The sequence below is a fragment of the Mauremys reevesii genome, linkage group 2 (assembly GCF_016161935.1).
Source record: "Mauremys reevesii isolate NIE-2019 linkage group 2, ASM1616193v1, whole genome shotgun sequence".
NCBI lineage: Eukaryota > Metazoa > Chordata > Testudines > Geoemydidae > Mauremys > Mauremys reevesii.
The window spans coordinates 60,942,801-60,957,259 of record NC_052624.1 but is presented as its reverse complement, the minus strand read 5'-3'; the positions used below and the strand labels follow the sequence as shown (position 1 = coordinate 60,957,259).

General features: G+C 42.7%; 1 protein-coding gene across 3 annotated transcripts in view; it reads left to right on the top strand.

Annotated features, from left to right (window-relative positions):
* The window catches only part of IGF2BP3 (insulin like growth factor 2 mRNA binding protein 3), a 178,940-nt gene extending 165,291 nt beyond the window's left edge, over window positions 1-13,649 (top strand). For all 3 annotated transcript variants that reach the window (XM_039522900.1, XM_039522901.1, XM_039522902.1), the window contains 4 exons: window positions 1,915-1,989; window positions 7,592-7,723; window positions 9,262-9,375; window positions 11,107-13,649. In XM_039522900.1, coding sequence (XP_039378834.1) covers window positions 1,915-1,989; window positions 7,592-7,723; window positions 9,262-9,375; window positions 11,107-11,208 — 423 coding nt within the window. In that variant the 3' untranslated portion in view covers window positions 11,209-13,649. The remainder of the gene's footprint in view (window positions 1-1,914; window positions 1,990-7,591; window positions 7,724-9,261; window positions 9,376-11,106) is intronic.
* Window positions 13,650-14,459: the final 810 nt, after the last annotated feature.

Below are 14,459 nucleotides of genomic sequence, written 5' to 3'. Positions count from 1 at the left end.
AATTAATTGATAAACTCAACATTAACAAGTCACCGGGACCAGATGGCATTCACCCAAGAGTTCTGAAAGAACTCAAATGTGAAGTATCGGAACTATTAACTAAGGTTTGTAACCTGTCCTAAAAATCGCCTTCGTACCCAATGACTGGAAGTTAGCTAATGTAACGCCAATATTTAAAAAGGGCTCTAGGGGTGATCCGGCAATTACAGACCGGTAAGTCTAACATCGGTACGGGCAAATTAGTTGAAACAATAGTAAAGAATAAAATTGTCAGACACATAGAAAAACATAAACTCTTGAGCAATAGTCAACATGGTTTCTGTAAAGGGAAATCGTGTCTTACTAATCTATTAGAGTTCTTTGAAGGGGTCAACAAACATGTGGACAAGGGGATCCGTGGACATAGTGTACTTAGATTTCCAGAAAGCCTTTGACAAGGTCCTCACCAAAGGCTCTTACGTAAATTAAGCTGTCATGGGATAAAAGGAAAGGTCCTTTCATGGATTGAGAACTGGTTAAAGGACAGGGAACAAAGGGTAGGAATTAATGGTAAATTCTCAGAATGGAGAGGGTAACTAGTGGTGTTCCCCAAGGGTCAGTCCTAGGACCAATCCTATTCAATTTATTCATAAATGATCTGGAGAAAGGGTAAACAGTGAGGTGGCAAAGTTTGCAGATGATACTAAACTACTCAAGATAGTTAAGACCAAAGCAGATTGTGAAGAACTTCAAAAGATCTCACAAAACTAAGTGATTGGGCAACAAAATGGCAAATGAAATTTAATGTGGATAAATGTAAAGTAATGCACATTGGAAAAAATAACCCCAACTATACATACAACATGATGGGGGCTAATTTAGCTACAACGAGTCAGGAAAAGATCTTGGAGTTATCGTGGATAGTTCTCTGAAGATGTCCACGCAGTGTGCAGAGGCGGTCAAAAAGCAAACAGGATGTTAGGAATCATTAAAAGGGGATAGAGAATAAGACTGAGAATATATTATTGCCCTTATATAAATCCATGGTACGCCCACATCTCGAATACTGTGTACAGATGTGGTCTCCTCACCTCAAAAAAGATATTCTAGCACTAGAAAAGGTTCAGAAAAGAGCAACTAAAATGATTAGGGGTTTAGAGAAGGTCCCATATGAGGAAAGATTAAAGAGGCTAGGACTCTTCAGTTTGGAAAAGAGAAGACTAAGGGGGGACATGATAGAGGTATATAAAATCATGAGTGATGTTGAGAAAGTGGATAAGGAAAAGTTATTTACTTATTCACATAATACAAGAACTAGGGGTCACCAAATGAAATTAATAGGCAGCAGGTTTAAAACAAATAAAAGGAAGTTCTTCTTCACGCAGCGCACAGTCAACTTGTGGAACTCCTTACCTGAGGAGGTTGTGAAGGCTAGGACTATAACAATGTTTAAAAGGGGACTGGATAAATTCATGGTGGCTAAGTCCATAAATGGCTATTAGCCAGGATGGGTAAGAATGGTGTCCCTAGCCTCTGTTCGTCAAAGGATGGAGATGGATGGCAGGAGAGAGATCATTTGATCATTGCCTGTTAGGTTCACTCCCTCAGGGGCACCTGGCATTGGCCACTGTCGGTAGACAGATACTGGGCTAGATGGACCTTTGGTCTGACCCGGTACGGCCTTTCTTATGTTCTTATGTTCTAAATTTGCTTGTGATTTAGCCATTTTTTGCCGATAACCAGTATATTCATTTAAAGAAAACCAAAAACCCTAGCATGACCAAAGCTTAATGCTGCTGGTGTAATGAATGATTTTGCACTTGTGGCAGAATGGAACAGTTTTACTGATATGGAAAAGTTCTTCCTTAAACTTATCTTGCAGTTAGGCACCTGTCAAAACCAAAAGGCTGTGTTAATCTGAACTTTGTGTTCTAGATAGCTCCTGCTGAAGGACCAGATGCCAAGCTCAGAATGGTTATCATCACCGGACCTCCGGAGGCTCAGTTCAAGGTACTGTGTATGAAAACTTCCATCCCATTTGTCAATCTGTAGTGGGCTTTGTCCTGTAGGAGGAAACGTTACTGAAATACTTAACTAGCATGCACCATTTTACTCAGAATTTTAATAAATAGTTGGTATGCAGTATAATTATAGTCATGTCGGTCCCAGGATATTAGAGGGACAAGGTGGGCGAGGTAACATCTTTTATTGAGACAGCTTCTTTTGGTGAGAGAGAGAGAGAGAAGCTTTTGAGCCACACAGAGCCCTGAGTGGCTTGAAAGCTTTTCTCTCTCTCACCAACAGAAGTTGATCCAATAAAAGATGTTCTGTCTCCCACCTTGTGTCTCTAATAAACATGTTGGCCAAATGGTTCCTTCCCCCCGCCCACCCCCTTCTCTTTGCCAAAAGAAAAGTCATACAACCATGTGGGCAAAGAAACTTATTAAGGGCCTTCCATTAAAGTTAGTGGAAGTTTTGCATCATTTCATTGTGATCAGAATTTGACCTAGTAGTAATGCACACAAGAAAAAATAATCATATGACACCCATAATGGCAATTTACTAATTTGTTCTAGATAGAAATGCCTTTTGAGCAGCTTTTCTGATGAGTGGAATGATTTTGATTGTATTTAAAATAAAATTACGTTAGGATGCGCCAACCATCATTTGCCTCTCTTAAACATATCAGATGGTTGAGCTGCCTTCCACCTGAGCAAGGGTAACAGGTGAGTACAGTGTAAGTGCAGATACCAAATGAATTTCAGTTGGAGAACACTAAGAGTGGCTCAAAGGCTGAAATAAATCACTCTGTCATATCACAGCCTGCTTGCTTTGCAGGTAAGGCCTGTAGCAGGTGGAAAAGTCATTCACAACTTCACAACATTGCAGTGCTGTCTTGCTCTCATGGGTTTACAGCCATGCTTGTTCTTCGAGTGCTGGTCCCTATGTATATTCCATTGTGGCCATGCATGCGCTGTACACACTTGGAGTTGGAGAATTCTTGAAAGCAGTGACTGTTGGTCCATGCACGTGTCCTCGCTTTCTTTGTGCCTCCAATCAAGGAGATAAAGGGCAGAACGGACTGACCCCTGCTCCAGTTCCTCCTTACCACCGCATGGCCTGGGTCAGAACCTCCAGTGTCCAGAACTTTGTTTTCTTTCATTCTTCAATCTGCAAATATATAGAAAATAGTTTAGAATTTTATGTAACTATCAAACCTAAACTATAGAATAGATTCCCTGTACCAGGGAACACTGTCCCATTCTCACTTCCAACTACGATTACTGGACTATGCCCAGAACGCTGGGCTTCAAAATCTGTGCTGCTTTCCTGTGCTGCTTCTCAGTCAGCGACAACCATCTATACTGCCTCAGGGAGGCTCATGTCATGGCAAGCTGCAGTTTCTGCTACTCTTTTCCCAGTCATACTTGTGAGGGTCTGAAATTTCATCTTCAGAAGTACCTAATGGAGAAAACAATGAGGCTGCAGTCAGACCCAGGCTGGTGCAGCCCCCCTGCATGCTGGCCTTGCTCGTCAAAGAGTGCACCTTCTGCCACGAAGTCTGACTTAGCAGCCAGGGAATATCCCTGTTTGGGTCTTGTCGGGAAAGCAGGGAGTGTTCTTATAAACACGAGAGCAAATCCTCCTCTAAGTCCACTTCAGAGAAGTCGGATCCAGCCCTGCCCGAGTCAAACAAGTCTTCCTGCTCAGCCCTTGAAGACTTAGAACAGAGGTGGACAAACTATGGCCTGCGGGCCCCATCCGGCCCATCGGACCATTTAATTCAGCCCTCAGCTCCTGCCGGGAAGCAGCGTTACGGGTTTGCCCCGCTCCAGCCAGGGAGCAGGGTCGGGGGCTTGCCCCACTCCGCACGACTCCCAGGAAGTAGCCGGCATGACCCACCTCTGGTTCCTACGTAGTATGCAGAGGTGTAGCCAGGTGGCCCTGCACACTGCTCCGTCCGCAAGCACCGCCCCCGTAGCTCCCATTGGCCGCAGTTCCCGGCCAATGGGAGCTGCCGGAGTGGCACCTGTGGACGGGGCAGCGTGCAGAGCTGCCTGGCCGCACCTCAGAGCTGGAGGGGGGACATGCTTCCGGGAGCTGCTTGCAGTAAGTGCTGCCCAGAGCTGCACCCCTGAGCCCTCTTCCCCCCCGCAGTGCCCCAATCCCCTGCCACAGCCCTGATCCCCTTCCCACCCTCTGAGCCCCTCAATCCCACTCCAGAGCCCCCTCTTGTACCCCAAGCCCTTCATCCCCAGAGCCCTCACCCCTCTGTGCCCCAGCATCCTGCCCCATCCCTGATTCCCCCTCCTGCCCTCTAAACCCATTGGTCCCAACCTGGAGCCCCCTTCTGCACCCCAAACTCCTCATCCCTGGCCACACCCCAGAGCCTGCACCCCCAGCTGGAGCCCTCACACCCCTCCCCCATGCCTCAACCCCATACCCTGATCCCCCTCGGTCCCAGCCTGGGGCCCCCTCCTGCACCCCAAACCTCATGTCCCCAGCCCCATCCCAGAGCCCTCACCCTTCCCACACCCTGAACTCTTCATTTCTGGCCCCACCCCAGAGCCCAGACCCCCACCCAGAGTCCTTATCCCCTCCTGCATCCGTACCCCCAATTTCGGGAGCATTCATGGCCCACCATACAATTTCTATACCCCGATGTGGCCCCCAGGCCAAAAAGTTTGCCCACCCCTGACTTAGAATGTCCCAAGTCTCAGAGGTCATGACAAGGAAGTCCACAAATCCAGGGCTCCATTGGTACCAGACCACAGTCTAGTCAGTGACAACTGTGCATCCGGTAGCCACTAAGCTTAAACACCAGTAACTTATGGCACTGACAAAAAGCAACCATTGAGAGCTTCAAACAGTGATAGTACCACCTCTGCCTTGCCTGACTGTGGTGCAAACTGAACTATAAATACTAGAGCTCCAATGGTTTGGGTGGACAGGACCCCTTGCACTTCAGAGAGAGCAGAGACTTACATTACACCTGATGACATTTTTGATCTCCCTGATCCCCAATCTCCATTGCCATCAGATCCTTCCTAAGATGCACCAGGGATGCAGCTAACGGGAGGAGTCCGTCCCCCATTCTATCACCCAGCCATGGTTCCTCTCCAGCAAAACCATTGGTACCACAGATAGATCCAAAATCTGCATTTTCTTTCTTTGGAGGCTCTAAGGCTATGTCTACACTACAGCTTATGTCACCGTCAGCATAACTTTTGTTGCTCCGGGGTATGAATAAACCACCCCCTGAGTGTCCTAAGTTACACCAACGTAAGTGCCCATGTGCACAATGGTATGTCAGCAGGAGAGCTTCTCCCTCTGACACAGCTTCTGGTGTTTTTATTATGCCAATGGGAGAGCTGTAGCGGTGCAGTTGCATCAGTACAGCTGCAGCGCTGTATGTGTAGACATGCCCTAAACCAGTGGTTCTCAACCAGGGTATGTGGTCTTCCAGGGGGATACATCAACTCATCTAGATATTTGCCTAGTTTTACACCGGGCTACATAAAAAGCACTAGTGGAGCCCGTACAAACTAAAATTTCATACACACAATGACTTGTTTATACTGCTCTATGTGTTATAACATAACGTAACATGCTTATACACATTGTATTAGACATGCGTTTCATGTCAATTACTGATGTGTGCAAGCAAGTTAATTACCTTGAAGTTGTCTTGTGTATGCAGTTGCAATGTAAAAATGGATAGTTGGTTGTTTTGGGTTTTTTTTAAATGAGGAGCTGGAAGCAGAGGTAGTAGTGACAGTCACTTAAGATTTTTTTTCAAAGCAGTGCAGGGGATTTAGCCAAACATTTTCCTTAAATTCCTTGCACTGCTTTGAAAATCTCAAGCAGAAGAGTGAAATCTAATGATTTCTACAGTTGGGCCTCAGTTTCATGCCTTCTGGCGTGTACTTGGGACACTTCCTTGTAACATTTTTTTGAGTTTGAGACTAAATGTCTTTCCACTCAGGTAGTTCTTCCTACAAAGACAAATCTAGCCCACATCTTTTTCTTTAGATAATTTGTTTGACAAGGGTTTAAATAGTCTTGTATATTAAGATCTTGAAGACAGGTCATGTATTTATCCAGCTATGAGCTGCTTTCAAATTAGGATGATACGGTAACTTCAGATTCCCGTCTTTTTGGCTCTGTTATGAAAGAATGTAACTGAAGTCTAAAGCAGTGCCTCTCAATCTTTCCATACCACTGTAACCCTTTCAGGAGTCAGATTTGTCTTGAAAACCCCAAGGTTTCACCTCACTTTAAAATTACTTGCTTACAAAAGCAGACAAAAAAAATACAGAAGTGTCACAGCACACTATTACTGAAAAATTGCTTACTAACTCACTTTTACCATATAATTTTAAGCATAAATCAATAGGAATATAAATATTGTACTTACATTTCAATGTATAGTATATAGAGCAGTATAAACAAGTCATTGTATCAGTTTAGTTTGTACTGACTTTGTGAGTGCTTTTTATGTAGCCTGTTCTAAAACTAGACAAATCTAGATGAATTGATGTACCCCCAAAAGTACATTTACCCCTGGTTGAGAACCAGTGGTCTAAAGCACAAAGCAAATTCATGAAGTTTCTTCCCTTGTTGTAGAACAAACCTTTATGGGAAATGGACAGTGGGGAAATTTACTTGACTGGTAATTTTGTCACTTGGGAAGCGTCAACCTGACGTTGAAAGGCGTAGGGTGTGGAAGAGTGATCTAATATTTCTCAAGACTGCCTATGAGTGACAGGGAACAAAGAAATAGTTGCTTGAGAAGCCACTAAAATTATTATAGCAGAACTCAGAGAAAATTGGAAAGGTAAGAGATTCAGCTGCCCACTTGTAATGGGCAAACCCTTCTGCTTTGTTGTGTTATTGCCCACCACTACTGCGTACCCAGTGTTGCAATAGGGTGATGCACGTTGGGGGTTAAAGTGACACAACTTCCAAGGTGCCACTCATCTCTATACTGAGAGACTTAATCTCTTACATTAAAAACGAAAAATCAGAGCTAACCTAAAGTACTATACATTGCATTTCATTACTTGGTAATTAAATGTAAAGGCATAAAATCTGGTGTATATTAAGTCTTTGTCATGTGGTTTTACTTTGAATTCACCATCCTCTGAAGGATGAATTTCGGAAACTTCTACTGCTTAAGCCAATAAACTCCTTTATGTGCACCTGGTGATAATAAAAACATAACATCTGGCACATTGTTGTCTTCCCCCCATGATTCTTTACTGCTGCTTTACCTGTAGAGAGAGACATTCTAACAATAACTCAAACGGCTGGATTATTCTACTGGAAAACATTGTTATGCTGTTACTTGATAGTCATTGATGGCTTGTCAAGCCTTCTTTCAGGGTTTGACTATGGTATCTTCTAGCTAGAAATGTGAACACTCCATTCATTTAAAAATAAATTACCAACTACTTTTATAAGAAGAAAATCTTTTGCATCTGTCCATAGTAGTTTGCGCATTTGGACGTAGTCAGTCAGTTTCCTTTTGGGTGGATTTTAAGTTTTTTTTAAAAGGTGACTTGATTTCAGAATGATGCTGTACCTTTAAAAATATTAATTACTTTTGCAGGCTCAAGGGAGAATCTATGGAAAACTTAAAGAAGAAAATTTCTTTGGACCTAAAGAAGAAGTGAAACTTGAGGCTCATATAAAAGTGCCATCCTATGCTGCTGGTAGAGTTATTGGTAAAGGAGGCAAAACGGCAAGTACTTGAGCAAAACCTAAATAATGAGAGACAAGAAACCTAGCCGAAGGACATTCAACGTGTAAAATCTTCTCTCTAGCTAATTCACATTTTAACTCTTTGCATGTTAATTTCAAGGTTGTATGTGCTGTTTAAACTTATTTTGTTCATTGGGATTTTCTTTTCTGCAGCCTGCAATTGAAGTTGGGCCAATTTAATAGAATTACCTCTTTAAAAAAACACCACTGCACCTGCATGGATCTGATTGTAGGTTTCATGGCTTAAAATGGAAATACAGTTCTTCCATTCAGAATAATAGATTCCTAATTAGAGTCCTGATTCTGTAAAGTCTTTCTCGTTCCAGTAACCCTATTGACTTCAATATGATCAGTTGCTTGAGTAAGGGTTTACAGAATTGTCCCCAATATGTATCAAGCAGATGGAAAATGAAACATTGCTGGGCAAAGTTTTCCCGTGTGAAGCGCAAATAGAAAATTGTGCTTTGGCCGTTGAGAGGTCCCCTGATTATGGAGTGCAGAATTTCACCCTGTTCTAGGAGTGGTACTACTTTACCTTGACCCGCTGCCACTGCATAAAATGAATTCTCTGAGGTACTGAATATCCTTGAGTCTTTCATAGATTTTTAAGTTCAGTAGGGACCACTGTGATCTAATGTGACCTGGAAAGAAACTGCACAATTTTCACGGCTCCATCCTCTGGCGTAATGAGGCCTTGAAATCTACACCCCACCTACTAAGAAGCAGGTGACTAGTACCTGCACTGTCACTATCCCATAAGACCCAAAGGGAGTTGAGGATTGTCAGGATTTCAGCCCTTCTTTCGAAATCCCAATGGGAACAAACATACAAGAGAGCTGTCCTTGATGACTTGTGTATATGTAGTAGAAAAGTTCTAGGCTGCTGGGTTTGCAGCTGTCTATAGCTTAATGTGTGCATTTTGCCCTACTGTGATGTGCACAGGTCTGTGCACCATGGATTGAGAACCCCTACACTAAACCCATGGTGTAATCTTTAATGCAGTAAATGGTTAGAGCAATTCACTTAGTCATCATAGAGCATTTGAAGGAGTTTACTTTGCCATTATTTCCACACCAACCCAATAAATTTAAAAAACCCAAATCAGATCATGTGAAGGGTGAAATTATAATCTCCAGGGCAATATAGCATGTGGAAGTGTGTATGTTGTACTGTATCTTTGGTTTCTGTCACCTTGGGCTACATTTTAAACTCTCCTTCCCTCAAAAAAAAAAAAAAAATTAAATACTGTGGAAATTGTAATATGTAGTGTAGAAATCTTCATTCTTTGCTAATTAATGTTTCTAATTTACTAAGTTACTCGCATCTCTCTACATTGAACTCTTGGCCTTGCTTTTTTTTTGGTGGAGAAAAATACTTACTTTTTCATAGGCAAATAGGGTTGGTTTCTAGTTGTATTGGTGCTGCTTTTATCTTTCAGATGGCCAAGCATTTTTTAAAAATTTTCATGAATTAAAGATGGCTGCATTTTGCTGATTTTTTTTTTTTTAAAATTTACAGGTAAATGAGCTTCAGAATTTGACAAGTGCAGAAGTTGTTGTGCCTCGTGACCAGACACCTGATGAAAATGATCAAGTTGTTGTGAAAATAACTGGCCATTTCTATGCATGCCAGGTGAGCAGGTTTCAGTGGCGGGAGTAGTAATTGAGTTTGAGTGAATCTTTATACCTCCTCTAAATGTATCCATGAATCTTAAGTTTACACACACCACACAGATCTCCCAAGGAATAGTTGCTACTACAGTAGAACCTCAAAGATATGAACACCAGAGTTCTGGACTTTCTGATCAACCAGATACCTTCTGGAACCAGAAGTAATCAGGCAGCAGCAGAAACACATGCAAAAAAGGGGGGGGCAAACACTTTACTGCCTTGGGGCTTTAGCCCTGGGGCTCAGGGCTTCAGCTGGGATGGGGGAGATGAGGGCTTCTGACCCTCGGGAGCACCTGGCCTCAGGGCTTTAGATCTGGGGGGAGCGCTGAGGCTCAGGGCTTCAGGCTCCCTGCAGGCTCCACTCCCAGTTTCAGCTACATGGGGCGCTTGGGGCTTCGGGCTTGAGCCCTGTGGCTCCATTCCTGGCTTCAGCCCCAGGGGGGGTTCCGGGACTTGGGGCTTTAGCAATGGGGGGAGTGCTAATCGAGGCCTATGTTTGTCGTTTTCCCAATTTCCCTGAGTCCTAATTTTTGAATAACATTTTGATAAAGTTTGTACACTTCCTTAAATGTGTTTTTTCTTTATATATTTGTATTACGGTAGCATCTAGGGGTCCCCATCAGGGACCCCTGATGCTAGGCACTTTACACAAGGCAATAATAACAAAAAAGGAGAGAGAGAGAGAGATTATTGCCCAAAACAGTTTACAGTCATATGTAAAGCCCTGCATGGATACAAAATTTGAATCCGCATCTGATTCAAGATTCGCAAAAATGGTCTGCGGTTATCCGCAGATTTTCAGGGCTCTAATAACAGCTCCACAGGACGCTGCGCACGAATGACACCGGGCTGTGCCAAGCTCCCAACCGTCCCCCATTTCTCCCCAGAGACCACCTGCTCTCCGGGCAGGGAGGCTACAATCCTGGGCCCTTGTGTGCAGCACCACCCTCTCAGTGGGGCGCTCAGACACCCCTACACCGCCCCAGTGGCTCTCACCCACACAGACCCAGCTGGGACAGACGGCAGCAACAACTTCTCTCCTCACAGCGCCCACTGTTGCCGCCTACTAGTTCAAAGTACAATGGCACCTCTTTCAAAATGGCACTTGGCTCACTGTGCAAGAGCGCATGTTCGCACTCCCTTCTGGGACTTGTCATTTACCGCCTCTGTCTGAGCAAGCTGAGGACTACAACTCCCAGAATGCCTAGCAGGCTGTTGCCACATATTGCAGCCCGCTGCATGATTCAGAGCGCCAAGCTGGAGCCTGAGGGCTGGGAAATAGCTGCTCTGTTGGAGTGCATGTGCGTGCTGCAGTCAGAGCTCTGTCCCCACCGCCTCCACCCCACACCTGCCCACCTCCCGGGTCCTTCCCAACCGTAGAAGGTGTGGCCAGAGCCTCTGCCTTGTCCCCTTCCTGTCCATTACAGCGTCACCCTGATTTCTATGGGGAGATCACTAGAGCCCTGTGCAGATACAAAATTTGTATCCGCATCCGAGCCACGTGCTGCAAAAATGGCCCACGGATATCCGCGGATTTGCAGGGTTCTATCCCTATGATAAGGGACAACAGGCAAATGTGACAAACAAATCATGATGGGTGGAGGAAAAAGGCCAAGTAACAGTGAAACAAGCCAGTGTAGCATAACCAGGAACAGTTGCAGCACAGCAGCATCTTTTTGTTTATATCTTGCAGCTTGCCCAGAGGAAAATTCAGGAAATACTGGCTCAGGTAAGAAGGCAGCAGCAACAGCAAAAAACAGCGCAAAGTGGACAGCCTCAGCCAAGACGAAAATAAAGGTTTAGGAAATGGCCCATCAGAGACAGATGCCAGACCAAAGACAGACTGTGTAAAAAACAGGTTTTGAACACCTGTTGGAGTTATATGCAGAAGCTTCACCAAGCCAGTCACCTGTTTGAGGACCAGGCAACCATTGAACGCTGTCTCTGAGAATGTATTCTTTAGGCTCTCTCAAACTTTTGAAACCCAGCTTTAAAATAAGGACCCCTTCACTTCCCTTTTGTTCTATTCTCACAATTTAACATAAACTCGTTAGTCTTTTTTATTGTTCTTATTATTCCCCAGCAATTTTAGAACTTGGTTTAATGAAGCTTTCTCTTCTGAGTTCACTGGTTTAAAAAAAAAGAAAAGGCATTGCTCTTAGAAGTCCAGTTGTAAAAGAAGAAACACAATTGGAGGGTGGGGTTGGGGGTGGGGTAGGGTTCGAGCAAGGGTATTGACAAGAGTTTAAGTGTTAGTCCCAATGTTAAACAAGTGGCATTTTTTTAAAAATTTGGTTGCATTTTTACATAACACTGCCATGAATAACCTAAGGGAAGTGTTGAATGGTGTTGGCCAGGGCATAAAAAAGATAAATATGCATTTTACTAAACTACCTCAGGCATTTAGTACCTCAATGAGAAATTGTTCCTTTTTGCGCTTTTTTTTGTATACTTTATAAAGCTAATAGTTCTTGAGCATTTTATTTTTTTAAAAAAATTTAAAATTTGATCAGCCACCAGCCAGGAGTACTACAGAATTATTGGGGGTGGGGGTGGGGATATAGTAGGATACTTCTAGCTGCTGGCTGATGGGAGTGTAAGATGGAAAAAAAAAAAGTATAACCTCGGATTTTCTGAGCGTTTCAACACCACCATTTGTTTAAAAAAAATTCAGTGAATGTTCAAAAGATAGCGAATGATGCCAACATTCTGATAGCAGCAATGCCGTTTATTTTTCTTTTAAGATGGGATGAAAAAGTTTGACGGTACTTTTTTGGGAACAGAACAAGGAAGTGATGGCAAGAGGCTGGGGTTGAGGGAAAAATTAGGAGACTGAATTTTTATTATTATTTTTGTGCTACTTTGATTGAATGCATGAACCCTTTGTGCCTTTGACCATCACTACCTAATAATGCTACATGTAAACATTTGCAGCCCATTTGGACTTTGCCATTCTGTTCAAAGAGCAAGCTTCATCTTCAGTTTGATAGAACACTTGATCTGCTGGAGTAGTTTGGAGGCTGTATGGTCTCTGCTTCCTGCAGGTCGCATCATCCTGCTTTCAGTTACCACGATGGGGGAAGGTCAAACACTGTTTGATCGTGTTTAAAGATAAGGAAAGGCTAAGTTTACATATCCAGCCGCTGTTATGGGCCACACTAAGCCACTTTGGAAGGTTTTAAACTATATAACACAACCTCTAGTCTGGCTTATAAAGATGCAGCAGGATTTATGCACATTCTGCAACCAACCATTAAAGGAAGAGACAAATTGTCAAAAGGCAGGGATAACAGGAAAGCTACCAAATTTTTTAATTTCAGAATGTAATTTGAATAATGATTGTGGTAATATAACACATTCAAGTTTCTACAATAAACTTCAGTCTACCTCAGTTTTAAAGATGTGGCAACACATGGTGCATAAAGACTGCTGTGTGTGTGCGCGTGTGCGCCTGTATGTGTGTGGTCTACAGAGCCATGCTATTACCTCTGAACCTTTTTTTGTGTGATGTTTTTGTGCATGAGATGATCAGAATCACCATGCTGCACTGATTTGAGGGGCACAACTAGCAAAAACGTTTCATCATTTTGTTGATCTACCTCTTAGATTCATATTGAAATAGAGGCATTTCACATAGAATAGATAATTTTCCCAAAGATCATTGTTGTACAGATTAGATAATTTTGAAAATGGTCTGAAGTGTTTTTCCTGCATCTCTTCTTTACTAATTGGTTTAAAAACCACAAACTTATGTTGTAGTTTTAGCAGAGAAAAATGAGGGTTTTTTTTTTCCTTTTTTGACAGTGACCATCTAGCCTTTAGGAGAATTTTTTCTTGCAATGAATTTAAAATTACTGAAGTTTATAAAAAGTCATAGCATTTTAATTTTTGTTGAGGCTTAAGTCTTAAGTCCAATTTTCCTTTCTTAACATTTGAGAAGGATTTGACTTTATTATTTTCCATAAAAGTTATTTTACAAATAGGCAATGCATTTACATTTGCTGATTTAAATACTGTCATCTCTCTTAAATTTCTATACTTAGTGTGATAAATCATGTTCTTATTTTCAATTGAGACTTGGTAATTTGGAGTATTTGGGAATAGCTAGAAAGTAAATACTGTAAATTATTTCAATATCCGCAAAGTATGGATCATTTTTTCATCTGTAATGTGCCCCCCAATGCAGCTCCACTTGCCAGATGCCTCTGAATGGAATAAAGAGTTTAACTCCTATCATCAGATATAGTTGTGTGGTTTTTTTTTCTTCAAACTAAAGATGTGATATAAATAGTGCAGGCATTTGTTTGCTCTAATGATCAGGTTTTTTTATGGTTTCCTTTCAATTCGTTTTCATTAATATTTATATAAGGAACTCTGCAGCAATCCACAGGTATTCCACAGTCTTCAGGGTAGCCAACAACATCTGATGCAGTCAGAATTTTCACCTGGCCCAGCACCAGCATTCATCTCTGTGGTTTATAACTTTTTCTTCTCTCCTCCCCTATATCCATATTACGCTGCCCACAGTACACTTTGCAATTAATGGCTTCATTTTTATTGAGAGAGATTTTGTTCTAGGTTGCCTAGATCTTTTTGGAAAGACTCTGTGCCTGCCCATCACAACCAAGCATATGAATGCCAAGGAATATATTACAGCCCTTAGGAAAGAGATCTAGATTGTCCACTTGGAGTTATAGATGTTTTATTTTTGGCTACCATTTGTTCTGGTCTTCTGCTTTGACCCTCTTCTTATGGACAAGACACACAAACAGCACTTCCCTGAAATTTGGAGGGCAGATGGAATCTGTGATGGTAGTGTGCAAAAAGTAGCAATCTGTATCTCATTTCTTCCCCCCAACTTCTGTGAGGTGGCATCAACTCCTGATATTTAGGCTTAATTGCTGGTAATAGAATCTCAGGGTTGGAAGGGACCTCAGGAGGTCAACTAGTCCAACCCCCTGCTCAAAGCAGGACTAATCCCCAGACAGATTTTTGCCCCCAGATCCCTAAATGACCCCCTCAAGGACTGAACTCACAACCCTGGGT